General features: G+C 39.2%; 1 protein-coding gene across 10 annotated transcripts in view; it reads left to right on the top strand.

Annotated features, from left to right (window-relative positions):
- LOC133653943 (ERC protein 2) overlaps positions 1-27,700 on the top strand; it is a 421,278-nt gene that overhangs the window by 98,086 nt on the left and 295,492 nt on the right. For 9 of the 10 annotated variants that reach the window (XM_062053792.1, XM_062053795.1, XM_062053799.1 and 6 more), the window contains one exon: positions 2,488-2,655. The exons of the other annotated variant lie outside the window; for it this stretch is intronic. In XM_062053792.1, coding sequence (XP_061909776.1) covers positions 2,488-2,655 — 168 coding nt within the window. The remainder of the gene's footprint in view (positions 1-2,487; positions 2,656-27,700) is intronic. 10 annotated transcript variants of the gene reach the window in all.

The following is a 27,700-nucleotide window of genomic DNA, read 5'->3' on the forward strand; positions in this document are numbered from 1 at the left end:
GCCCAAGTAAATTCTCACAATAAGTATACTCGTGGCAATGCAACAGTGCCTATGTATGTTTCCACCAGATTTGGCCTATCGTGGTCTTTCCATCTTCTCTAGTTCTTCCGTCTTGTCTGTGGTCGACTTATATGGACCCTTTGTTGTTTATAGCGGCCCAGAGGCCACGGTGGGCCTGATACCTTTGCACATTTTGCTGCCAGAAAAACTTTTATGTTGAAATATGAGTCAGAAAAAGGGAGGTGAGGACAAAAAATATGTTTTCTTTGAGCCTCTGTTTTCTACTAGGGTCCAGAATGCACATTTAGCTACACTTGAAACAAAAAGGAAGTTGGCTCAAGTAGATGTCAATACATGTATCAAACCTGCAAATCTACAGAGATACTTTCTTTTAAAGTTGCGCCAAATATTTCCAATTGTTTTGGATTTTGCAACCACAGACTGTTTAACACATTTCAAGGTTTTTGGCTTGTATGTTATGGGCTTGAGGGAAGAAAGTAATTTTGAAAGGGCAGGGGGAGTGTTTTGGGGGATTATTGGTCAAAATTTTGTATTGATTTTTTTTTGACCATCTTCAAGCTGCTTTCTCTTCAGAATGCGCAATTTTGTGGGCAGGCCTATATACATGCCAAAGCCCTCCTCCAGGCCAAGCCCTGCTCCAGCCAAGCTCCCTTCTCTGCGTCTCTACCCCGTCAGCCATGTTGTAGCTACTAGCACTTCCATATTAAGAACCGTGGATGACCTCAGTGGTCAAGGCACTTTTAAGGGGCCCAAATCCCTGCCTTCCACTCATGGGACAGAGAGCAATACAGCAGGGCTAGATCTGACCTTTGGAAGAGGTATCAAGGCTGCTAAAGTAGAGTATAGAGGAAATTAGAGGCGCATCTGGACAACAAAGCCTCACGGTGGGTTTGGAAAGGCATCCAACACCTGACGAGCTACAGAAATAACTCATTGGCAGACTGTAAGACACATAAGACTCGCTAGCGGTGCGATTCAATCAATTATCTGCCCGTTTTGTGTCATCCAGACCAGCTACACCCCAGATGCCCCTCCTACCCTCTAGACCTCAAGTGCTTGTCCTCCAAGAACATCAAGAACATCACCAAATACAGTATTGCCTCAAGACTCACAGCATGTTTTTGCAGAAGGACCCTTATCTTTTAACAGCAGCAGGAAACTCCTGAATGATGCGGAATATTAATACACTGCGTGGAAAGAGCCAATGTTGTTTGGTGTGTGAAAGGAGAGCTAAGTGAGCTATGCTGTTCGTCATTCTAGCTGTTTAGTTGTCAGCAGATAAAGCCGCTATTATATTGCTTGAATCCAACCTACTGAGTGGTCTGTCACTGATGTTGATAGTCTATGTATAGAGATAAATCTTAGATTCCCACCATCATTATTGACATTTTTTGTTAATCTCTCTGTGTTTTAACCCATATAGTACTTAAGTTTCCTGTCGTCTATCCATCTCAAATTTCGTTTTTTTTTTTTTTTTGGCAGCGGTCGATGCTTTTAAAGGTATTAGCTGGGTGTCCTTATTGTACTATCCCAGCTTAGTGGGCCAGTGCAGGTGAGAGTGGGGATTTCCTGTTCAGCCTTTCTAGTACATTCTTGCGAAATTGCTCCTTGCCAGGTGGAGTGAGAGAGGAGAGGCACTCTTCGCACTCATGTTGCAGAAACTGCACTTCAACACGCATTGATGTGAACACGAACATGCCAAAAGTGCAAGGGTTAATGGTGTCGATCGGTTTGTGTGTGTGTGTGTGTGTGTGTGTCAATGCAATAAGGAGAGGGCAGGACTAAACTCAGTTTTAGACTTTGGTTGTCTGCCAGAAGAGCAATATACAACATGCTGCAACATCCTACACAGGGGGGTCCTGGCCTGCATCTAACAACTTTTCTTGGGTGCCTGCGGCCCGTGTGGTGCACTCTTGTTCAACGCACCAATTTTCTATCTGGTAAAAAAATTGCTCTCAGTCTGTATTTAAATACCCATTGCAAACATACTGGTTATGTTTTAGATGCTACAGAAGAGAGATGCACTCATCTTCATACTCATGACATCCAGTGGATTGTTTTATGTGGGCTTCCCCACTGCAGGCAGTAAAAATGAACGTTGATGTACAGCCAACAGACGTTAGTGTGTGAGTGTGTGGACAGTAAGATGTTTGGCAGCTCCGGCCATCGTCATACATCATCAACAGCACAATCACACACACTTGCAAAATAACTTTTAATACTATGAAAAATGTCCATTGGAGTCCTGGTATTACACCTAAGACAAAACTATTTCCTAATTTACTGTATTATTGTTTATCAAAAATTCATTTCAGCTTTTTTTCCTGTGTTTTTCTTGGCTGTTTTCAAAGAAATACATCAGTGAATTTGCAGGACACACATTCCGAGTCACTAATATGCGGGGATCCACTGTAGTAATCCTTATTGTTTCTCTTGTCAACTCAGTAAACTCGACTTGTTTTCTAGGTAGATGCCCTCAGAGTGCGTTTAGAGGAAAAAGAGCAGTTCCTGACGAAAAAGAACAAGCAGCTTCAGGACCTGACTGATGAAAAAAGCACCCTAACGGGAGAAATCAGAGACATGAAAAATATGTTGGATGTCAAGGAGAGGAAGGTCTATGTCCTTCAGAAAAAGGTATGTGCACACTCCTGCTGTGCAGACTAAAGACGCATGTGTCTCAAGTGTATTATTAGTGCTGTCTCTCATTGCTCATAATTGAAATTAGGTTAAATTGAAATTGCTTGTAAATAACCAAACAAACATGTTTCATGAAGATATTAGATAATTGTTTTGTACTGAGAATTTTAGTTAACAAAATAATACAATCATTACTTAGGATAAAATAGAACTTTTGCAAATGCCGACTGCTAGATTAGAAGTCACTAAATGTATTACTGCAATAATAATCCACACATGTACATGCACAAGAGCACACAAACACACGCACACACTGATTATATTAAATGGTTATGTAATTAGACAAGGCCTGTGACCATATCATGATCCTCATGTTGTCATTTACATCACATACACATAAAAGGTCCCGATTGCCCCCTATGCTATTACCCATTGCTAGTTTTCATTGAATGTTACCTTTAAAGATCTTATGTTATTTCACCGGTCTGTGTTTGCACATTTGACTGCATGAATATTTAATGCCCCAAAGCGTTTCTCTATGAGGCACTTAGATGTGACCTGTGCAGCTTTTCCTCTGCCATAGGAAAGACTAGACATTGAGTTAGTCTTCTAAAATAGGGTACAGTATAGCTACATTTTTAAACCTATATTTACTCTTGCTCCATTCATGTATTTTTGTCAAGTTTTATGTTATATAAAATAGAAATGAACAGTTTTATATCTATTTGAATTGCTTTATCTGTCAGCTCCCCTTTCCTATTTAATGACACTGTGGATCACTCTCTCACTCTGTTATTTGGGGGTGTTCTACTGTGTTCTCTTAAACCAGACCTGGGCATTCTGCGGCCCGCGGGCCGCATCCGGCCCTTTGTACGTCCCTGTCCGGCCCGCGTGAGGCCAATTATAAATTACAAAATAAATTTAAAAAAGTATCTATTTCGAGTGTGCAATACAACGGTGCTGCTTTTGTTTTGAAAAGCGTTATTTGTATTACGTGCGCGCAGCGGCAATCACAAATACAAAATAAATTTAAAAAAAACATCTTTGTCGTGCGTGCAAAACAACTGTGCGGCTTTTATTTTGAAAAGTGTTATGTGCGTATGTCCTGTGAGGGAAGGCGCACAGCGACAAGTGATGCCCGGTTATCCCCGAGACGCTAAAAAGAGAAAAGTTGATGACGAATGGCGTGTTTTAAAAAAGACATGGACTGCCAAGTAAAGGTAAAGCAGTGTGCTTATTTGTGGTACACACGTTGCTGTCTTTAAAGAATATAGTGTAACGACCTGATGAAGTAGATGTTGTCTTCTTGAGTTGCGTAAATGAGAAGTGCGTGTGGAAGGAACGAGATATGTTGAGCTGTGTTAGTATAGCTTGCTCAATAAAAGTTTAAAAAGAGCGTCAGACTTCGTGTGCACTTCTTCTGGACGCTACAATTGGTGTCAGAAGTAAAACTTTGCGCATACTGCACTGTTTGTGTGCTACGTCATCGGGAGGTACGTGCCACGTGAGGAGCTCGCCGCAAAGAGAGAGAGAGAGACAGAGAGAGAGAGAGAGCGTTTACAGGTGCAGCCACGCTGCTTGCCACGGGGGGAATTCCGCCCTCAATGAAGACTCCCAGGTTTGATGGCAAGGCGAACTGGGAGGCATTTCATCCCACTTGTGACATCAATTGTAGCGTCCAGAAGAAGTGCACACCAAGCCTGACGCTCTTTTTAAACTTTTATTGAGTAACCTATACTAACACAGCTCAACTTATCTCGTTCTTTCCAAAAAGAAAACCAATCCTCACTCCTCATTTCCGCAACAGCAACGCTTCTTCCTTCTTCGCCAATCACCTTACAGGCGTGCTACGTTCACAACAAAGAGGATGCAGGATGAAGTGACAGAAATTGACATTTTTGTATTGTAATATACATCAGGAAGTGTTGTGTAAGAAAGTGTTAAAAATAAAACCATCAAAAGCCATCTGCTTTTGTATAAAGATAAGTTAGGTTAAATGAAAATATTATTATTATCTATCTTACGGTATATCAAAAATAATTTGAGCAAAATTTAATTGAAATATTGTCGGTGTGGCCCTCCAGCAGTGCCCGGGTTGCTCATGCGGCCCCCGGTAAAAATTAATTGCCCACCCCTGTCTTAAACCCTCCATGTTCTCTCTCTTATTTTGCTTTGTGACAGACAATTATAGTGTCTAAGATGTTTAATCTGAAAGGAAAACTTGAACAAAATAAGAAACAGTAATTAGTTGACTTTACATCTTTAATCATTCACAATGTTTAATTCAAGACATTTTGATTTGTGTGATTCAAAGTGAGGACTTTTTCACATTGAGCTGGTCTCGAAATTAGCCTTTAATTACAGTTACCCAGTATTCATTTATTTGGTTTATTTATCTTGTGAGCAAACTCTGTTGGCAATAATCATTTAACTGGGCTACACTCATTTGATGAACTCCATCAACAAACAAAATATTAGCTGAATTCAAAAAACATAAAAGGATGCAATTACATGATTTAACGAGAAAACAACTAATTTAAGGATTGCAAGTTTAAAAAAAACAACTATGCAAATGAAAGAGTTTGACATTTCTTCAAAGAAATACGTCCGAAAGGGAAACCGCTTATCCCTTTCGGGGTCGCGGGGGGTGCTGGAGCCTATCTCAGCATAACAGAAAAATCAAAAATAAGATATTTCACTGACTGACATCTGGAAAAGTAAGAGCAGAAATAAGTCGGTAGGACATTTATGTGGGTGTAAAAATAGAAGACAAGCGGAAGAAATTTAAAATATACGACACACAGAGCAACTGATTTTTCTGTTAAAGTTCTTGAACCTTTAAAGTTTGGCAGTCTGAGTGATTTTGTTTGTATTAAATCATGCCTACTGCCCCTAGACATTATTCTACTCTAGTGAGAAACCCTGTTTTTGCTATTGCTTCACAGTGTCCTCCTGGTCTTGTTTTTTACACTTCTTTTGTTTTTCACGAAAAAACTAATTCGGTACACTTTGTAAAAATCGGCGTAACAATGATGACGTGGGGTTGGGGCTCCTGACAGGCAGCTTGGCGGGTCGCATATTGCGTGATTCAATCAAATCAAAGGTGCAAGAGAAATAGAAACACATTAGGATGACGGAGAAGGCATCTCTGCCAAAAACACAAACCTTTGTAAACAGCTCAATACATGGGAGACTTATTATCCTTGCGTAAAGTCTAAGTTATACGAAGTGTAAGATGTGATATGTGAAAAAGAAATGACGTGAGCCAGCATGAAAAATATTTCAAGCATTAGTGCCGTGAAGGAACGCTGAATTGTGTTTTTGTCATTTTCACTAGATACTAGGGACCCTCGAGAGTCAGCCTTAAATTTGGTTTGAAAGCACAATGCATGCATCTTAATTGATAGTTATAGTTCTTAGTGACCTTGCCTCCTGCGACAAGGAACGCAGTTTCAAATCCCAAACAGGGTGTGTTATAGCATGTTTTGTTTTATTTTGTTATTATTAATTTTACGGCTGTTCCGTAAAAAAATAGAATCCTGTTTTTGTCCTTTTATTTTCGTAGTAATTTTCAATATTTTGAAATGCAAATGTTGACAGTTATGGGGCACTGCAGGGCTATTAAACTGGCAGCCCAGGGGCCAAATCTGGAACAGAGATAACACCAGACTGGCCCCAGAGTTCAGTTCAAAAACTTAGGAGAAACTAGCATTTTTGCAGCAAATTATAAATAGTAAAAACTACAGTGCTCAATGAGAATACCAGTTCTCAAAATAAGAATAAACGTGCAGGGAAATATCTGCCCCCTGGTATAGCTTTCTGGAAATGTGGCCCCTGGAACAATTTAGTTAAATAGTCCTGATGTACTGAATGTATATGTGCAACCTCACTTCATCTGTTAAAGGCTAAGTTGTAAACATCTTTGGGACTTTGAGGCTGTTTGACTGGTAAAGAGCTTTGCTTTAACCCCTCATTTGTGCTGTTCTTCATTTTTAATAGAGCAAGTGATACTTTACTTGCCTGTATATATTTCCTGTCTCGGGAGACGATTGTCAATGTTTCCTTTGGGCCTCTCCATGGACAGCCACCATGACTTATAGTGTGGCACCATGATGTCACTGCTGTAGCTTGAGCCTCAGATTGATCCTAACAGTTAGATGCTGAATTTAACGAAGAGTAATGAGCAACTGCCTTTTTAAAACGACGAAGGCATTTTTTGGTTTCCCGTATCACAACGCAGAACAGTCGGAGCTCTGTTTAAACCCTTTCGTCTGGTGCTATAGCCAATGCATGATGATGCATGTATTTATTTATTTTTCATTTTTGGTTGCTTTTGCCCGGTGGGGGTGGGGGTTGGGGGGGCTATGAGAGGCACAGGGGTAGAGTTGGTTGTGGTGCGGTTTTGGCGTACATGTGTTATTCATGTTCAAACATTGTGGTTATTTCAATCCATATTCATGCTCTTAAAAAGCCAACCTTTGTACGTGGACGTATAGTATCGCCTATCAGGTTCCCTCCTTATGGCAACCGCAGACGGCAGCTACAGTTACGTCTGCCTCGGCTGCACTGGACATATGTGTGGCTATATAGAAGGATGCCCGGTACACAAGGATCTCTGATGTTTCTGGTTATGTCTAACAGATTGTGCATCTCTATTTCGGTGCATCCTCTTCTAGACTCTTTCAGCACTTGCTCTAGCCTGGTGTCATCGCTTGAGCTGGTCTGCTGTAGATGGAGTAACAGAGATAAAAAAATAAATTTTCTCCAGGCTTATACAATTTCCTTTCTCTCTTCGCTCTGCTCTTTGGCTCGTTGAATAATTGCTGTTGTCTTTTACAATTTCTTATGTCCTATGAGTTTTTGTTGAAATACACTCACACGCTCATTTCATGTCCCTAGTTCAGGAGCCGGCCACCCAAAATGTTGAAAGAGCCATATTGGACCAAAACTACACAAAAACAATCTATCTGGAGCCACAATAAATGAAAAGCCTTATATAGGTGTTATAATAAATGCAACACATAATGATAGTGTCTATATTAGCTATATTAGCTTACTATCAAAAGGACTATGTGTCGCAGGCTGAAGCAAATCTTTATTGACAGAAATGTTGAAATGTAATATTTATTCTACACATTTTTACAAAATTGGAAAACATTAGTAAAACTTCTCAGAGGGTGAGATAACTCCTGGAAATTTCTGTTTTAGAATGGCCAAAGGATGTGTGTGTCCAAGTTAAAGGAAACGGCTTCTTCTTTTAATAGATTTATTACAATCTTTGGCAAGCTAGGTAATGCTTGCTGTGGTCTGGAACAACATTGCACACAAACAACTATCTGAAATGCAGCCAATATTACATACAGATAATATGTCATGAGACATGCAAAAATAAATTAAATACACAGAGGACATAAGTAAAGGAAATTAAATGAGCTCAAATATAACTACAAATGAGGCATAATGATGCAATATGTACAAACAGCTAGCCTAAATAGCATGTTAGCATTGATTAGATTGCAGTAATGCACTGAGCAAATATGCCTAATTAGCAGTCCAACAAGTCAATAAAACAATTTAAGTACCAATGATTGCCACACACACACTAGGTGTAGTGAGATTATCCTCTGCATTTGACCCATCACCCTCACCTATCAACAACGTGCACCTTTGTGCATTCACGCACACTGTACAACATTTGGTGGACAAAATGAGACAAAGAAGGAGTGAAAGATTTTTTATGTAAACAAACTGTTGCGTCACAGTCCACACTATGGTGAGTTTAAAAATTGCCGAAATTAGTAGGACAAAACAGTGTTCACCAAATAGTCTCATCAGTGAATCATACACACAAACATATTAAACAGTGTCATGTTTGGTTTTGTGTCATGTTTGTCCTCAAACAAAAAACATACTAAAACAAAACAAAAAAATGTTTCCCCATTTTTTTCCATTTTCAATCCTTTTTTAAAAATGCTCCAGGGAGCCACTAGGGTGGCACTAAAGAGCCGCATGCGGCTCAAGAGCCACGGGTTGCTGACCCCCGCCCTAGTTGAATAAATGAATGCCCAAAGTCTGCATGCACGCAGGCTTGCTGACCTCTTACTAATTTGTGGAAATTACTGTAATCTTACTTTCTTTAAACTACTTGCTGGTCCCCCCATCCACCAACCTTTTTTACACACAAGGCCGAAACAACAGTGGCACTGTTGAATGTGATGCATATGGTTAGCGGCAGGAAGTGCTGCACGTTGATTGAAAGGAAAATGTTGCTCGAGCATTGGCACTGTGTTTGTGTGTTGAATGTACACACACATTTGCAAGTCGTATGTTTGTTCAACTCTATTTAATTGATTCAGTGTGTTTTGTTTGTGCTTAAAGTGCTGGTGATATGATATATTTTTTCAGAAAACAAATATGTATTAATATAGAGAAATGAGATAGGATCGGTCAAAAAATTTTTTTTTTTCCAACTTTTAATGAGTTAAAATCATAATCTAAGGAAGGGTGCATGATTCGGCTTGCTTTTGCTTAGTTAGCTAAGAAGAACCTATTGATCTGAATTTATACATCTCGGATAGCTCTGGTAAGCACAGTCAATTTTGATATTTGAAACATTTTTCAAGGAGAATCTAAATTGCCCTATCGGTGAACAAGTTGCAGAGCACACATGTCGGGGAGTTAGCCACATAGTCAGACATTGTGGGCTGCCCCGGAGGTATTCCAGCCAAGTAAGTGAGTGTGTATCAGCTGTGTTTCTCAGATCTTCTGAGATAACGTTGAACTATACACATACTACATTCCTGTTGCTGTGATGAGGCCACCAATGTCTTTTATCCTAATGGATTCCATCTGACCAATCACAGCGTAGACACATGGCTACAGATAAGACCGTTGGAGCTGGAGAAGTTCCGGTGAAAAAAGCCTCTGATCGGCTCTCAACCCCACACTTGTATCCCCCCACTGCTCCTATCAGCAATCAGATGGGATTCATGTTGAGAGCTTGCAGAGGCTAGCTGATTGGAGCCAGGCTACACATCAGTCAGAATAAACCCAATGTTGGGCCACGTGTCAGGCTCCAGCTATTCGATTCCAACTTTTGCTTGACCACAACACCTGTACTTTAGTCCGCCAAATCGCATGCATTTGATGGCTTCCCCACTTGATAAAGAACATATGTCTGACTGTGTGCTGATAATGACAAAAAAAGGTACCATAAGATCACCTGTTCTGGCCCAACCTGTCAGTCAGCCAGTTTCACTATTGGATACTTACCCAGCACATCTGTTCATGTCAAATAAAAATGGGTCACAATTTTACAACATTTGATCTGCAAAAACACTAAATGGGGAGATTACAGCCGCTGTGGTCCCCAGTGGGTAACATTAGGTTTTGGTACAAACAAAGAGGAAAAAATAATAATAATGGCGCAGGGAGCATTTAAATCAAGCATCTGGGTAATTAAACAGCAATTACTGTAGCATACCGCAGCTGATGGGGGGGGGGGGGGGGGCTAAAAATATGGTATTGACCCTAAAGAGCGTGGACGTGATTCGACTTATCCAAAACACACATAGAGGCGCCCACGGTCAGGTAGCTCTTGGCTCACACACGTGCAATCTGTCTACATTCAAATGCTTCAGCTTTGCGCCCCTACTCATTGTGCTCTTTGGTAGATCAACTGTAAACTCCATCTCTCTGTCTATTATGTGTGTTCTCTGGGTTTCTAATTCATGCAGCATGGCGTGCACAGAGAGGCAGGACAACCACTATATCACAGTTCAGTGTGCAGGGTGTTTGCCCGAATATTCACTGCTTGAATCTTGTGTTTGGTACCCCCGCCGATATTCTATCATTGCCTCTGATGTGGCTATTTTGCTCTGTGTAAAATTGTCTCATGCGTTCTTTTAATTGTGTGTATGAGGATGGAAAGCTATATAACTGACTGTATGGAATTTAGTACATACAGAAGAAGAAAAAAATAGATGATTACAGTACTATGTACAGTTGTGGTCAAAAGTTGACATATACTGTACTTGCAAAGAACATAATGTCATTAGGGACGGCGTGACGAAGTTGGGAGAGTGACAGTGCCAGCAATCTGAGGGTTACTGGTTCAATCCCCACCTTCTACCATCCTAGTCACGTCCGTTGTGTCCTTGAGCAAGATACTTCACCCTTGCTCCTGATGGGTCCTGGTTAGCGCCTTGCATGGCAGCTTCTGCCATCAGTGTGTGAATGTGTGTGTGAATGGGTGAATGTGGAAATAGTGTCAAAGCGTTTGAAGTTTCTTAAAAAAAGATAGAAAAGTGCTATACAAGTACAACCCATTTACCATTTACCATTTCATGGCTGTCTTGAGTTTCCAATAATTTCTACAACTCTTATTTTTTGTGATAGAGTGATTGGAGCACATACTTGTTGGTCCCAAAAAACATTAATGAAGTCTACTGAAAATGTGACCAAATCTGCTGGGTCAAAAGTATACATACAGCAATGTTAATATTTGGTTACATGTTCTTGGCAAGCTTCACTGCAATAAGGCGTTTTTGATAGCCATCGACAAGCTTCTGGTTGAATTTTTGACCACTCCTCTTGACAAAATTGGTGCAGTTCAGCTAAATTTGTTGGTTTTCTGACATAGACTTGTTTCTTCAGCATTGTCCACATGTTTAAGTCAGGACTTTGGGAAGACCATTCTAAAACCTTAATTCTAGCCTGATTTAGCCATTCCTTTACCACTTTTGACATGTGTTTGAGGTCATTGTCCTGTTGGAACACCCAACTGCGCCCAAGACCCAACCTCCAGGCTGATGATTTTAGGTTGTCATGAAGATTGTGGAGGTAATCCTTCTTTTTCATTGTCCCATTTACTCTCTGTAAAGCACCAGTTCCATTGGCAGCAAAACAGGCCCAGAGCATAATACTACCATCACCAGGCTTGACGGTAGGATTGGTGTTCCTGGGATTAAAGGAATCAGCCTGTTCTTGCTGTAGTTCTTTTTGGATGGATGTCATTTGTCTGGTAGCCGTTTCCCCTTGTCATAGTGAGGGTCATGTGCCTTATACCACACAGGTAGTGCTTTGACGGAAGAGTTAATGTAGCCGCCTGATATCTGGCCTATTTCTGGTTTGATCTGTGGTTTGTTGCCAAGGCATCCGTGAGCAAGATCGCGATGCATTATATCCGCTACAACAGTTTTGTGGTAATAATAAAAAATATTATTTCTTATGACTGACGTTTGATTTGACCTCTCTTCTTCTCCCCCCTCTTCCTGTGTGAGAAGTCACTGCACTGTCTTCTTGTGGGTGATAAAATAAATGTCATTATCACTGAGCCTCACTACAGTACTTGACATCATGAAGGTGATCTCAGGTTAAGATTAAGATATCACATTGTCACTCAATTAATCACTGGTCTTAATTAGTAATGTTTTTTGTTTTCTGCAAATATTATATATATAATTTTTTTAGTTTGCATCACAGTAACTTTATATATAAGACATATAAACGATATCTTACATTAGTAGTATACCTGTATATGCATGTGTTTCCTAAGGATTTGCAGGTGGATACATGCCTGTTGCAGCAACTGACCACTAGAGGACGTCAGTTTACACAATATCCCTGCTATTCTATGACCTCTGAATCCTTAGTTCTTATTCCAGGGGCAAATTGGCATGAGATGTGATGGAGATAGAAGGGGTTTTATGAAGGCCAAGTGAACTAAAAGGTGACCTTCATGATTGAACTGTGTGTATCATTAAAAAGCCTCATATGAAATCTCACAATAAGGAGGACGGCTGTGATGCATGTGAGAATCATCAAGTTGGGATGGTTGGAGATGGGACTAGTGTGCAGTTGTACACATTGGAGCATATTGTTGAGGTCACACTTAAAGTGAAAATATGTGTGCATAGTTCAAGTCTTGGAATGTGTACATGCTTTGCTGAAATCACAGCATGTGCCAGGGCTATATTTCCACTCTATAGTTTGTCATGAAGTAAGTGTGTTTGAATGCGACCTAGATTTCTCCAGGGAAGTACCCAATAGGCCCTTTTCCACCGCAGGAACTTTCCCATTTACCCGGGTAAATAAAGTTCCCCCTGTGTTTCCATCAAAAACTAACCGGGTAGATTTAGTTCTTAAGGAACATTTCGGAGTTCCTCCTAGCTAGGTGGGAATATTCCAAGCTATCCTGAACCTTTTCGGGGGTGTGTTGTGCTGTTGAACGCTGATTGGTTGGAGGTTACCCTAAAACTTATTTTTCAAACACAAGACGGCTATTATGGAGTATATAAGAGGACGACTTGTTTATTTCTGAGGACCTAGAACCTGAAGTTCCTGAACTTTTGGTGGAAAAGGGCTTTGTGTTACTATATTGTGCTCAGTTGCTGTTATTTTGTAAGTGAGACTGTGTTCACATGCATATAAATGTCTGGATCATGTTTTCATGGCAATGACAAGTAGAGAAAAGCCAGTTTTAAAGAAAAAACATTTACTGTTCATCATTTTATGGGTCTAAAATACTTCCAGAAACACTGTACAAACACTTGTAACACTATGGTGGTCACACTCCATCCTGGTCTCCCCGTGTTCTGCAGAAATTATTCTTTTGGAGGCCACCGAGTTCTTGTTCTTTCTTTGGATGGGAGACAGATGGGTCAACCGAGTTTGTGGTTCTCCTCTGTAACATGCTGCTTTTAGGTCACTCTGTTTTTTTCCCAGAAACACAGCTTTTTCTCTCATCACATTAAACTGAGGACTAATCACAATATTCCTAACAAAACTGTAAATACAATTCCATAGCCATGCAGACAATCAGCTTAGCATAATATTATTAATTAGTTAACTTTGATTTAATATTTACATTACGTATTCGTTTAAGTGCTTAGATACTCCAATCCATGATTTAGTTTTCCTTATTGGTTTTATTATTTTGCAGCATTTATTTACCTTATTAACTGAATTACTGACAAACACAACCTCATAAATTCCTTAAAAGGGGTCATATCAGGATTTTTTTTCTGCATTTAAAACACTTCCTTGTGGTCTAGATAACATGTAATGTTGGTTCTTTGGTCAAAATGTTGCATAGATTATTTTTTACAGAGCGTTTTCGAGCCACCTACTGCCTGTCTTATTTACTGCTTTCACTTTCACTGTCTTCTCGCCGCCCAATTTGTTTTAGTTTTAGTACTTCCATAACGAGTTTACTAACAGATATAAATTCAAACTACACGCTACTTTATAGTAGAAATATCAACAGCGAAGAATACGTCTCCATGTACGACCCAGTCTGCCCCACAACAAGAGGTTCGCGTAAAAGAAGGAGCTAATTGACTACAGCGCGCACTTCAATGGCGGACGCGCACATGGCACTCTGGGTAAATTTATACCATATGCGGATAATCCGCTGACAGTTTTCCTAATATGTGATGTCACCAATTGTGCACATTCCAAACAGCTCATTTGGCAGAAGTTGGAAGGAAGGCAAGATTGTTTTATAAATATAAAATGCAATGCATCCATAGTTGGATTTTACATTTTCGGGACTTAAGAAAATTCCAAATACACAACAGCAGGTAACAATAGGTAAGAAAAGTTGGTTTTGCAAAATAGGACCCCGTTATTGTAACTCATCGAGCATTTCTGAAAAACAAATAAACCGTGCCATACAATACCATACATCAACTTGTGCTAAATATTTGTAATTTAAGATTTTTTTCAAATCTGAAATTTACAACTTGCAGGTGCTATTCACAAATTCAAGGTCATGTAACGGTAGCAGTTTATCTGCTCTCCTACTTTCGAGGGAGGGAGTCTGGTCTGGTTGCATGATGTTATTATAAAGTTATCGGTAATGCTGTAAACATTTGGGAGTTCTGTGTGTGTGTATGTATGTGTGTGTGTGTGTGTGTGTGTGTGTGTGTGTGTGGACGTGTGTGCATGCATGCATGCGTGTGTGTGTCAGTGCGTGTTTGTGTGCAAGTGCGTGTGTGTGTGTGTTAGTTAGTTACTTAGTTAGTTAGGCAGACATCTGAAAGGGACATGGCTTAGACAATAAGTCATTTGCAGCTGCTCCAGCAGGAGGTGTGTATGGTTTGGGGTGGGTTGACACACACAGGTGATAAAGCCTATGCATGTGTGTCTAAATGTGGTGGTGTGTACGTGTAGTTTGAGTAAGCTCATACACTGCGGCATGGCAGATGTTCTCATCAGCAACACCCAAGCTGCTGAAACATTGGCCTAACTTCCAGAAAGGCACAGAGCCAGCCCCCTTTTTCCTGTGCCTAAAATGCTTCTCTCTTCAACAATTATTCAGGATTTTAGACGTTTTATGACAAATCATACCCCCTTTCCCATATAAATGATCCAAGTTATACATTCCCATATTTTTAGTGAGCAATACCACATGCGGCGGAATATTCTGTTAAATATTTTACTCATTGGCTGTTATTTTGTGTTCAGAAGCCAAGGTAAACACTAGGCTCATGAAGAGTGTAATGATTTGTCTAAGAGCAGTGGTCATATGCTCAATTTCACCTACATTTGGGTTGTGTGGTGTCCATAGGGCCTGGGAGCAAGGCTATGCATGAGTGCATATGCTTGTGTTTCGGCATATTTGTTCAAGAGGGTTGTATCTACTGTAAATGCTTCTACAACAGTCTAGAGCCTTTCTGCTGTTCTCCTTTGTTTTCAGAAATGTCTTCACATACTAAACATATTTAGCATCAATCCTGTGAGCTCAGATGCTTCAACGTACTGATTTTGTATATCTTACTGTATTCATGTGTGTTTTCACTCCAAGTTCAGGAACTAATCGTAAACACTTAATTTACACACATTGGATTCAGGAAGAATATATATGGAAACTCCTTAACTCTCTGGTCTTTAAAAACCCCTGAAATCTTGAGATGCTTGGAATTTTTTGAGTCGTTATTTGAATGCTTCTCATCCATACCTGAAAGGTTTGCTGTGCCTATCACATTAAGTGTGAGCCTTAAGTGTGAGGACTACCATTAAAGGAGACTTACGATGGTTTTCCTCTCCTCTGACCTATAATTTTTGTTAGAATATTGGACACTTGTGTTAAACAATGACAAAGCGTCAAATCAGAAAGTTTATGCATTTGAACGTAAGACTGCAAACAGTTAAGGGTGTCTCTGAATGTTGTATTTTACAGTCTTTTTTCAAACAATGGGACCACATTGACATCAGTGTGTGCCTGACAAACATATATGGGCATGCTAGCTCTCGCTGCTTCAAGCTGTGTGCTGCTCTACTCTCTGCAGGTTGAGCAATGGCTTCAACAGCATGTTTGCTCAGGTTTGAGGGGGAGTTAGCTTTGCTAAAAATGTAAATACATTAGTACCTCAACTTAAAGGGGATTGCACTTTTTTTGAAATTGGGCTTATCGTTCATAATCCTTGTGAGACAACAAGACACAAGTTTTATTTATTTTTTGCATTCTAATTTGTAATATTAAAGGCCTACTGAAAACCACTACTACCGACCACGCAGTCTGATAGTTTATATATCAATGATGAAATCTTAACATTGCAACACATGCCAATACGGCCGGGTTAACTTATAAAGTGTAATTTTAAATTTCCCGCCACACTTCTGGTTGAAAACGTCTAGATATGATGACGTATGCGCGTGACGTCAACGGTTGATACGGAAGTATTCGGACCCATTGAATCCTATACAAAAAAGCTCTGTTTCCATCCCAAAATTCCACAGTATTCTGGACATCTGTGTTGGTGAATCTTTTGCAATGTGTTTATTGAACAATGGAGACTGCAAAGAAGAAAGTTGTAGGTGCGATCTGTGTATTAGCGGCGGACTACAGCAACACAACCAGGAGGACTTTGAGGATAGCAGACGCGCTAGCCGAACGACCTCACCTTGACTTCCTCCGTCTCCGGGTCGCCATCCGCATCGGTGATCGGGTGAAGTCCTTCGTCGTACCGTCGATCGCTGGAACGCAGGTGAGCACGGGTGTTGATGAGCAGATGAGAGCTGGCGTAGGTGCAGAGCTAATGTTTTTAGCATAGCTCTGTCGAGGTTCCGTAGCTAAGTTAGCTTCAATGGCGTCGTTAGCAACAGCATTGCTAAGCTTCGCCAAGCTGAAAAGCATTAACCGTGTATTTACATGTCCAGAGTTTGGTGGTATTGTTGATCTTCTGTCTATCCTTCCAGTCAGGGACTTACTTGTTTTGTTTCTATATGCAGTAAAGCCCGATGCTATCACGTTAGCTCAGTAGCTAAAGAGCTTCACCGATGTATTGTCGTGGAGATAAAAGTCACTGTGAATGTCCATTTCGCGTTCTCGACTCATTTTCAAGAGGATATAGTATCCGAGGTGGTTTAAAATACAAATCTGTGATCCACAATAGAAAAAGGAGAGAGTGTGGAATCCAATGAACCCTTGTACCTAAGTTACGGTCAGAGCGAAAAAAGATACGTTCTGCACTGCACGCTAGTCCTTCACTTTCACGTTCCTCATCCACGAATCTTTCATCCTCGCTCAAATTAATGGGGTAATCAACGCTTACTCGGTCCGAATCTCTCTCGCTGCTGGTGTAAACAATAGGAAAACATGAGCAGTCCTTCCTCCGGTGTCGTCACGCTACTTCCGGTAGGGGCAAGGCTTTTTTTTATCAGAGACCAAAAGTTGCGAACTTTATCGTCGTTGTTCTATACTAAATCCTTTCAGCAAAAATATGGCAATATCGCGAAATGATCACGTATGACACATAGAATGGATCTGCTATCCCCGTTTAAATAAAAACAAATAATTTCAGTAGGCCTTTAAGCTCATTCAACGTGGCTGGCAATGTAGAAGAAGAATCCATTCTGCCTCTAAATAATTTTGAAAATGCATCCAAAAACCGCCAAAAATACTCCATTGACGTTCTGTATGTAATGATCCGTTGCCCGGATCATGTTTTGTTTTAGTTTAAGACTCCCTTAGTTCTGTTTCAGCACCCTTGGGTTTGTGTTTCTTGGTTGTCATGGGTGCTGATTATTTTCACCTGCCTCTGATTAGTGTTTGGGATGCTCACCTGCTCCCGGGCACTAATCAGAGAGCTATTTATTCCTGTCTTTCGCCACACTTGTTTGCTTCGTGCAACTACGTTTGTCACCCATGCTTTTGATCCCTGTGCTAAGTTTCGCCTTAGCTCCCTGTGATATCGGCACGCTTGCTTTGTTTTGTTTGTTGGTACGTTGACTGATTTATGGACAATAAATCACTGTCTTACCTGCATCTCGCCTCCGGTGTTCCTGCTGCATCTTGGAAGAACGACCCACGCATCACCATGCGACTCAGACGTAACACGGTGACCTGTAAAATAACCAAGCTGTACCGATAATGTAAGCGAGAACACAGAGGAACTATTTTTGTAGCGTAGTAACACATCGCCTTCCGACGGCATTAATCGTAAGATAGCTTTTGCGTCAGCAGCTGAATGGCTTTTGAGTTTGTAATGCACAACACAATGCGGTAGGACACCAATCTACACTAACTGAAAAACATGAACAGTCATATTACAGTATATGTAAATTATTAGCCCACATTTCATGTTTTGTTTGTACACCATACTTGCCAACCCTCCCGTTTTTAGCGGGAGAATCCCAATATTCAGCGCCTCTCCCGACAACCTCCCGACAGAGATTTTCTCCCGACAAACTCCCGGTATTCAGCCGTAGCTGGAGGCCACGCCCCCAAAAAAAAAAGTCTGCCGCAGCTGCGATTGGACCTGACCAGCCTCCGGGTACAAGTACTGGAGTACCAATTGCTTGCCAGGGAAGATCTTCCCCAGGAAGCAAGGATTGACCGGTTTTAGTTTAGTCTTTATTTGAAGGGACAATGTACAGAAACATTAAGCTCAAAGACATATATGTTCTGTACTAGCTTATAGCTAAATAGCTAATTTCCATCTGCAGTCCCTGGCTACCTAAATTAAAGGGATACAAAAATCATGCAATAAAATTATAACAATAAAATCATACACAAGTATTAAGAAAAAAGTCATAAAATGCCCTTTCATGGACACATACTTAATATACAATACAACCACACCTCATTTACATCATCACACAAAGACAATACATGCTTTTGTTCACATCTGTCATCATTTGTAAAAACAACCATGATTTTAACAGACACACCTCACAATTTACAATAAAAAATGCTCTCATGGATAAATATAATACACATTAGGTTGATGTGTCAAACATAATGCCCATCTTAGTGACCGTGTGAGCAGCTTTGATTGCTCTAAAGCCACTTTTTAACTTCAATTGTGAATGAAGAGTAATATGTTAGACTTATCAAGTTTGTTGTGAGGTCGTTCCATTCCTTTATGGCTTTATATGAAAAGGCTGATTGTGCAAAAGAGGTTTTACATCTGGGTACGTTACACTGCCCCCTTGTGGAGGCTCGTGTGTTTCTAGTTGTCACAGCAGCTGTAAACTGGACAAAGTTTTGGGCCATGCTAGGGAGAGATGGAAGATTCCACACTCTCGTGCATTTGATGAAAGCACTTTTGTGCGTGCCACACAGCAATGCATCATCAGAGAGGGTGTTCAGCATTGTTAGAAAAATAGTGACAGAATAGAAAGAGGATGGCCAATTCAACCCTTAACAAAGCATTGTACTTTCAAGTACAACAATGAGTAGATGAGTGTTGTGTGCGTGTGTATATGTGTAAATAAATGAACACTAAAATTCAAGTATTTCTTTTATTTATATATATAATAACATAAATATATATATATATATATATATATATATATATATATATATATATATATATATATATATATATATATATATATATATATATGAAATACTTGAGTTGGTGAATTCTAGCTGTAAATATACTCTCCTCTTAACCACGCCCCTAACCACGCCCCCCGCCCCAACCACGCCCCCCACCCCCGACCAAGCCCCCCCACTCCCCACCCCCCACCTCCCGATATTGGAGGTCTCAAGGTTGGCAAGTATGTTGTACACAGCTAGCTTGACATTGTATGTAGTTGTACTAACAAGCATGAGGTGCTTCATGTATCATAATCAATATTATAGTGACTCACTCGATGGACAGTTGTCCGTCTTGTCCCGCTGGCCGGGGACGTTTTTTCCAGTTGGGTAGGCAGGCCATGTATGTCGGCATAGCTTGGCTCCAAGTTCCACACTTCCAGCGTCACTTTTTGGGATTCCCTCTGCTCCAACGTTTCACCCTCTCTTCGTGCTCGCTTCTTTTACCAGCAGTTCATCCTTCGTATTTTCAGGTTAATAAAATAAGGTTGTTCAACCTCATTTGTCCAAAAATAGTCGTCTTTGTTGTCTATTACCAAGTCTGCCATGTTGAGAACACACACACGGGTTTGTTTCCATAAGTAAGAACACACACTTGTTGCCGGAAGTCGGAAGTGCGTTGCTATGGAAACGGAAATAAATGCGCTGAGGAAGGAAGTTCTGGCAATGCTTAAACGGACCAAAATACACTTGCAGCGTGAACATAACAGGTTGATGGATGGTTTTGAAGTTGTTTTAGAGGGCGTTGAAGGCTACAATGGTGACTCCAATTAGCTGCATTTTGCTAGCGTTTTTTCATCATTTTTGGAATGATGCAAAAAAAAAGTGTGTTCTTGTCTTGTAAACGATAGGCAAAATTCCCCCAAAAAAGGTGCAGTTTCCCTTTAAGTATTCGCTTCGTCTATGACCAAGCTTGTAACTCTGAGTGACGGACCGTAGAGGTCAGAATTGACAGCAACCAACATGTATGTCTGCACAAGACGAAAAGAACAAACTAGAACATGACAGATCATTCAGCAGCTTCTCCATATATTCATGGATTAATGTCTGCTGTGTCAACGATGTTTTGGCGTGGAAGTTGGATTCTGCTTTTTGGAGTGGTTTTTCTGATTTGGTAGATGCCATCTTTCTCCTTAATATTCTCAGTTCCAGTGGTTGGAGGGCAGAATTGTGTCAATATCTAGCTGTAAGACTATGGCCAATTACTACAAGTGGCAGGAATGCTCGTAACCCGACGAATGCTTGCAAACTTAAAGTATACCAAAAAGTAGAGAGACCGTTTCTATGTCAAAATACACATAAGTTGAGGTACTCGTGTCCCAGGCGGAAGTGGATAGAGTTGTCTTTTCCCGGTCAACAAAATAAGTATTTTGCTATATAATATTATTTAATATTCTACACTGTGGTTTGTGGTATGCAGCACTTTTAAGAATTACTCCTTCAGGCTGGACAAGCTAATATGGTTCTGTAATTGGCATGAAGTTGGACTCCCCAGTGACAGTTGCATAGAGAAGATCTCTTAACAGACTGTAGGCCATCATACTGTATATGATAGAAGCCATCCTCCAGTGAGCAGAGAAGTCTGATCAGTGACAGGCTGCTCCTTTACTGGAGTGCAACCAAAAGCTAAATAAATTCCTGTGCCATCAAAGTGTATAACTCCTCACTAGGAGAAAGGGGGAGGGCTGAAGATGGAAGGAAGATGAAAGAGGGGGAAGTGTTACGTACGGCAGGGGAAGGAGACGACACCACAGCGGGAATTACTTCAATAGGTTTATTGAATCTGATGATATGTTGGAGTGTGTATGCTACTCTAAGTGAATGGTGCAAGGGGTTGTTGTATGTGCGTGTTGGATGAATCCTTCGTCCGACCAGAGGGGCAAGGCAACAAGGCAGTTTGTGGGCAAGCGAGCGGTTGGGGGCTGGAGAGTGGCAACGAGGTCCGTGTCCAAGCGGGGGTCGAGGATCGAGGGAGGCAGTCCAGAATCCGGTGGGAAGTCGAGGCGCACAGCTCGATCACCGGAAACAGAGGGAACACTGCGGGGAACACATAGGACATAAGACACGGGCACAGGGAAAGCACAGAGAGAGAGCAAGTACGCGGAGGGAAGCCAGAGACGGGACGCTTACTACGGAGAGTGAACTACGTTTCGGCACTGGATCTTCGGGTCCGCTGGTCTTTATTCCCTCTGCCCTCATCAGACCCAGGTGCGTCGATTGCTGACTGCCTGCAGCCGTGCAGGCGCGTGGCCGCGATGCGGGAAGAGCGAGCAGGGGCGTGTCCCGGCGCATTTCTAGCGGAGGTGCCGGCTGCGCTTGCAGCAGATGACATGCGGGATTGCGCATGCGCCGTGACAGGAAGGGAAGAGAGACCAAGTGCAAAAATATACCATAATATTACTGTGTTTTTTTTCATACATACATTTTTTTATTCATACTTTAATTCTTACTTTATTTTTGTATTTTAGCTTTGGCTGGGATTATTCTGTGTGATGATGAATAAAGTTCTATGTAAACTGATGTAATCAAAATTCATGAATTTATGAAAAAAAAAATGTATGCATTTTCTCTTGAAAGTGAGTACGCCCCTCACATTTCTGCAAAAATGATATACTTTTGTCGTGGGACAACACAAAATAAATGACACTGATATAATTGAATGTAGTCATTGTACAGCTTGTACAGAAGTGTAAATGTATTGTTCCCTCAAAATAACCTAAACACACATCCATTAATGTCTGAACCGCTGGCGACAAAAGCACAGGTGTATTACGATTAAAATGATCGATCTCTCTCATGCAATCACTGTAAGTTCATGGCACTTCATGGCAAAGAGCGCTCTGAGGATGTGAAAAAAATAATTGTTGCTCTCCATATACGACTATACGTTTGCCATATCCCCTTAAACTAAGCTTCAGCATGTCGACCAAGACCATACAGCAATTTAACAGGACAGGTTCCACTCAGAACTGGCCTGGCCAAAGAACTTGAGTTCACAAGCTTAGCTTCAGGTTGTGTTTGTAAAATAGACATACGAGTGCTGCCAGCATTGCTGTAGAGGTTGAAGAGGTAGGGGGGATCAGTCTGTCTGTGCTTAGACCAGTATATTCAGTTGAATAAATGTTGAAAAGGATTTGCAAATCATTGTGTACTGTTTTTATTTACCATTTACACAACGTGCCAACTTCACTGGTTTTGGGTTTTGTATGAATGAACACTTGTGGAGTTATGTACTTAACAAAAAAAGGTGAAATAACTGAAAACATGTTTTATATTCTAGGTTCTTCAAAATAGCCACCCTTTGCTCTGATTACTTTTTCGCACACTCTTGGCATTCTTTCGAAGAGCTTCAAGAGGTAGTCACCTGAAATGCTTTTCACTTCACAGGTGTGCTTAAAACTCATTGAGAGAATGCCAAGAGTGTGCAAAGCAGTAATCAGAGCAAAGGGTGGCTGATTTGAAGAAGCTACAATATAAAACATGTTTTCAGTTGTTTTCAGTTATTTCACCTTTTTTTGTTAAGTACATAACTCCACATGTGTTCATTCATAGTTTTGATGCCTTCAGTGACAATCTACAATGTAAATAGTCATGAAAATCAAGAAAACGCATTGAATGAGGAGGTTTGTCCAAACTTTTGGCCTACACTGCATATATATATATATATATATATATATATATATATATATATATATATATATATATATATATATATATATATATATATATATATATATATATATATATATATATATACTGTACATATATGTATATATATATACTGTATATATATATATATATATACTGTATATATATATATATATATATATATATATATATATATATATATATATATATATATATATATATATATATATATGTACATTTACACACTCATATTGTTAAAGTAACGCGATAATATTGCGTTAACTATAACTTCTTTAACGCCATTTTTTTTTTTTTTACCTTGGCACGTTCTGTAGTGTGGTGATATGTGATGGTATCCATTTACTGTGGAATCACAACCGGGGAAAATAGCGAGCATAAATGCACAAAGAAAGCGGGACATTATAGAAGTGTCCGGGCCAAAGCCATGACAAGACAATTTTATCTTCAATCGCCGTGAGACGACATCATTGGAACAAACGACACTAGTGAGCTTTTCTGCTTACAGACAGGAGAGCTTCACGTCTGTGTTTACATTACAGTTAAGTGAATTTATTACATAAAATGTTGATTGTTACTCGAACTGCTTTAGTATAATGGAATAAAAGCTCAGAAGAAAAAAAGATGTTCGAGATTAAGTGTAAAGTCACTTTAATCTGCGACTTTCATCAAAATATGTCTTTGCACACATACTTGCAAGTCTTTTCTCATACCAATCACACACGTCCGGCTTCAAAATAATAGCGCTACGCTTCACATCCGGTCTAACCAACAAAACAATGAAAAATCGTCTACCATGCTTTGTCAAATATGTTTTGTAATATTCTGTGATATTTCTACCTAAATAAATGCTTTCTGGCAGGTTGAAATAAAGTGTATCATAATAGTGGCGACAATATGAAGCAGGTAGAATGTCTTTGAACATTTCTGCCTTTTATTTATGTTCACAAATAGCACTGTTGAACTCAATAAGCAGAAGCGACACACACACACACACACACACACACACACACACACACACACACACACACACACACACACACACACACACACACACACACACACACACACACACACACACACACACACACACACACACACACACACACACACACACACACACACTCACACACACACACAGAGCTCCATTCTCGAACACTTTCTATTCCTAGTCTTCTTCTTCTCTACCACTGAGACTAGGTTGAATACTGCAGGCATGCCTGCTATTCCCCTCTGTTTCCCACATCGGGTAATTAAAGTTCTCTACACAGTATCACCATCCATCCATCCATTTTCACTGCAGTATAATCTTTTGTAACTTGTTCTGGTTCATGATCCGCAATTACAGAATGTTTAACAGGCTGAATATTACATGTTATTAATAAATATAGAAGATCAAGACATTGCAGTTCAGAGATATGAATACATTTAACTTGTGCAGCATGTAATGCACAGAATATCAGAAGCATGTATTCAGATAGAAAAAATATCCCATTTTACATTACCAAACATATTTTTACAATCAAAGCATGATCGTAACAATCCACATTTTGTGTTAATAATGTGTGAAACTGGTTTTGAAACATACTGTTGCCCCTCCTTCAAAATACTAAATCTGGCAAGAGACCAACGCACTGCAGGTATTTTTTCAAATTCTCTTTAAAAGGGTGTTTATTTACTTTTTTATTGAGCTGTTTAAAAAACATAATATTTAAAAACATTTCATTAAAGCAAACTAATTGTTCAGTCATGGTATGAAAACTTGAAAATATTCTGTCTTTGGTACACTTATTTGTGATGAAAAATTATATTTACATGTATCTGCGAATAATTACAATTAGTTTTTAGTTAACTATGGACACACTGCGATTTTAATCTTTGACAGCCCTAATTCATTTATACATATATACATACACACACACATATATACATATATATTTATATGCATATATATATATATATATATATATATATATATATATATATATATATATATATATATATATATATATATATATATATATATATATATATATATATAAATGTATAGGTATATATGTATATATTTATATATATATATATATACATACATACATATATAAATGCATATATATATATATATATATATATATATATATACATACATATATAAATGTATAGGTATATATGCATATATATATATCTATATATATATATATGCATATATATATATATGCATATTTATATATATATATATATATATATATATATATATATATATATATATATATATATATATATATATATATATATATATATATATATATATAAATGTATTACAGTACAGGCCTCTATTTGTTTTCACATAAAAAATAACCAATTTTTTAGGTGTGTCGGATTTTATTTTGCCGCCACGATCAATTACATGTAGGGGAAACCCTGCCTTCACCCTGGGCAAGAAGAGAGGGTGAAAAGCCGGAGCAGACATGGGCCGAGAGAGTAAACAGCATGGTAATGGAGTGTTGTTGGCGGTTTTTGAATGTTTTTTTAAGGGTTTTTTAAGCAGAATAGATGCACCCCATTACCTGCATTGTTAGCAGTTTTGTTTTTTTACTGTTTAGCACACACATAAGAGAGAAAGACGTGTGTTCTTGTCACACATAAGGATTCTAAATGATGGGCAAAATCCACCAATAAAGTTTAGTTGCCCTTAACTGGTGGAATTGCTATTATTTGGAATGATGTAACTCAGGGGTGCCCACACTTTTTCAGCAGGCGAGCTACTTATGAAATGACCAAGTCGAGGTGATCTATCTCATATATGTGATGACTTTGGAATCAGACAGGATTCACAGTAATGCTGATAAGTTCCACAACTTAGAATTTACATTTTTATTCAGGGATAAAAAGTATTCTCTGTCCAATACCACATGAAAAAGGTTGGTTTTTCGCTTTTTATTTGTCCAGCTTCTATACTTGTTTTATACACTCTACAAGACATACATTGGAGTTAAGTCCGTAGCTCGCTTTCTTGTATGTGCTAGTTTTCTGAGACATTTATTTTGTTAGCACAGGAAGGATGGAGCAGCACTTTTAATGTGAAGACAGGAACTTTGTAGTCGGTCTTTACACTTTTGACGGTCGTTACGGAGAGAGTTTGTTGAAGTAGTGCTTCTTCTAAGCTCGCAGCGGCCAGCATAATCTCACAGGTCCCCGGCTGCTGTGAATGTCAATCAAGTGACGAAAGTGACAGAGTAGTGAAGATTGATGATCTGTAATTTTTAGGTCTATTTTTCATTTTTCTTGCCTCGCGATCGACTGTCACAGCCTTTGCGATCGACCGGTAGCTCGTGATCGACCTAATTGTCACCACTGGTGTAACTAAAAATTTCGTCACACTTAGTGTGTGTGACAATCATTGGTACTTTAAATAGGTGTACAGCTCTGGTAATGGGTACATTCGCACCCACCTGCACAAATGTACTTCAAAATGTAACAATAAAAATAAATATGACTTTTTGTTTGTTTACTAGGGCATGCATATATAATATGCATTAGTTTGACCATTTAAAATCAACGATAATAAAAAGGAGATGCTTGGAAATAGCATAAAAATGCCCCAAAAACTTGGAAAAACGCGATTCATAGCGTTACTTTTTGGTGTAACCATCATGAGCGTTCTGTTCAGGTATATTTCTTTTATATTTTGATAAATCATATTTTTGTATTACTAAATATAAATAGGTATTGATCAATCTTTAAGCTGTGTGTATTTGATTTCAGTTTGCTTTTGACATCTTATTTAGAATTGTAGTTGAAACTTTTACAACCTTGTGTTGCGCTCATGATGGCGTAACCAAACTAGATTTCATTTAATGATCTTATTTTGAATTTTTATTCCCTTTTTTACATTTAGTATATTTAAATATTCATTTATAAACATTGAATACATTTCAAATATCAATAAAATGCAATTGCCTTCATCTTATAGGGTAATGTTTAGTTACACCAAGTCATGAGCGTAACACTAAACTTCATCACTTTGACTTGTAATATCTCTAATTCTGGTGGTGTTGTATGCTTTTTTCTTTTTGGAACATGTACTATACATATAATACAATAAAGTCCCATATAAAATTATGTTTCTAGCAATACTTTAATTTTGCCTTTGAAAGTAACACTCCAATGTCCATTAGTGGAGCTGTACACCAAAAGTAACACTCCAATGTCCATTAGTGGAGCTTTACACATAGGCAACAATTACAATCACTGACTAAATGACAGGGGTATCATTCAGTTGCACTAAAAGTGTTTTACGAAGGCCAGGACTTTCGAGTAAAGAAGCCAAAAAGTTGTATTTCCAACATTTTTTTACACCATAATAACAAATGGGTTATATATCAAGTTGCACTGACATTTATGCCTTTTGAGGAACAAGAAAAATACCAAGATGTTTCTAAGCTGAATACTTTAATAATAATAAAACATGCAGTTAGAATCACCATATCATACGCTTACTTATCCCAATCTATTATTTTCTCCACATTTGTTTCAGTGAATGTTATTGTT

The sequence above is a fragment of the Entelurus aequoreus genome, linkage group LG07 (assembly GCF_033978785.1).
Source record: "Entelurus aequoreus isolate RoL-2023_Sb linkage group LG07, RoL_Eaeq_v1.1, whole genome shotgun sequence".
Lineage (NCBI taxonomy): Eukaryota > Metazoa > Chordata > Actinopteri > Syngnathiformes > Syngnathidae > Entelurus > Entelurus aequoreus.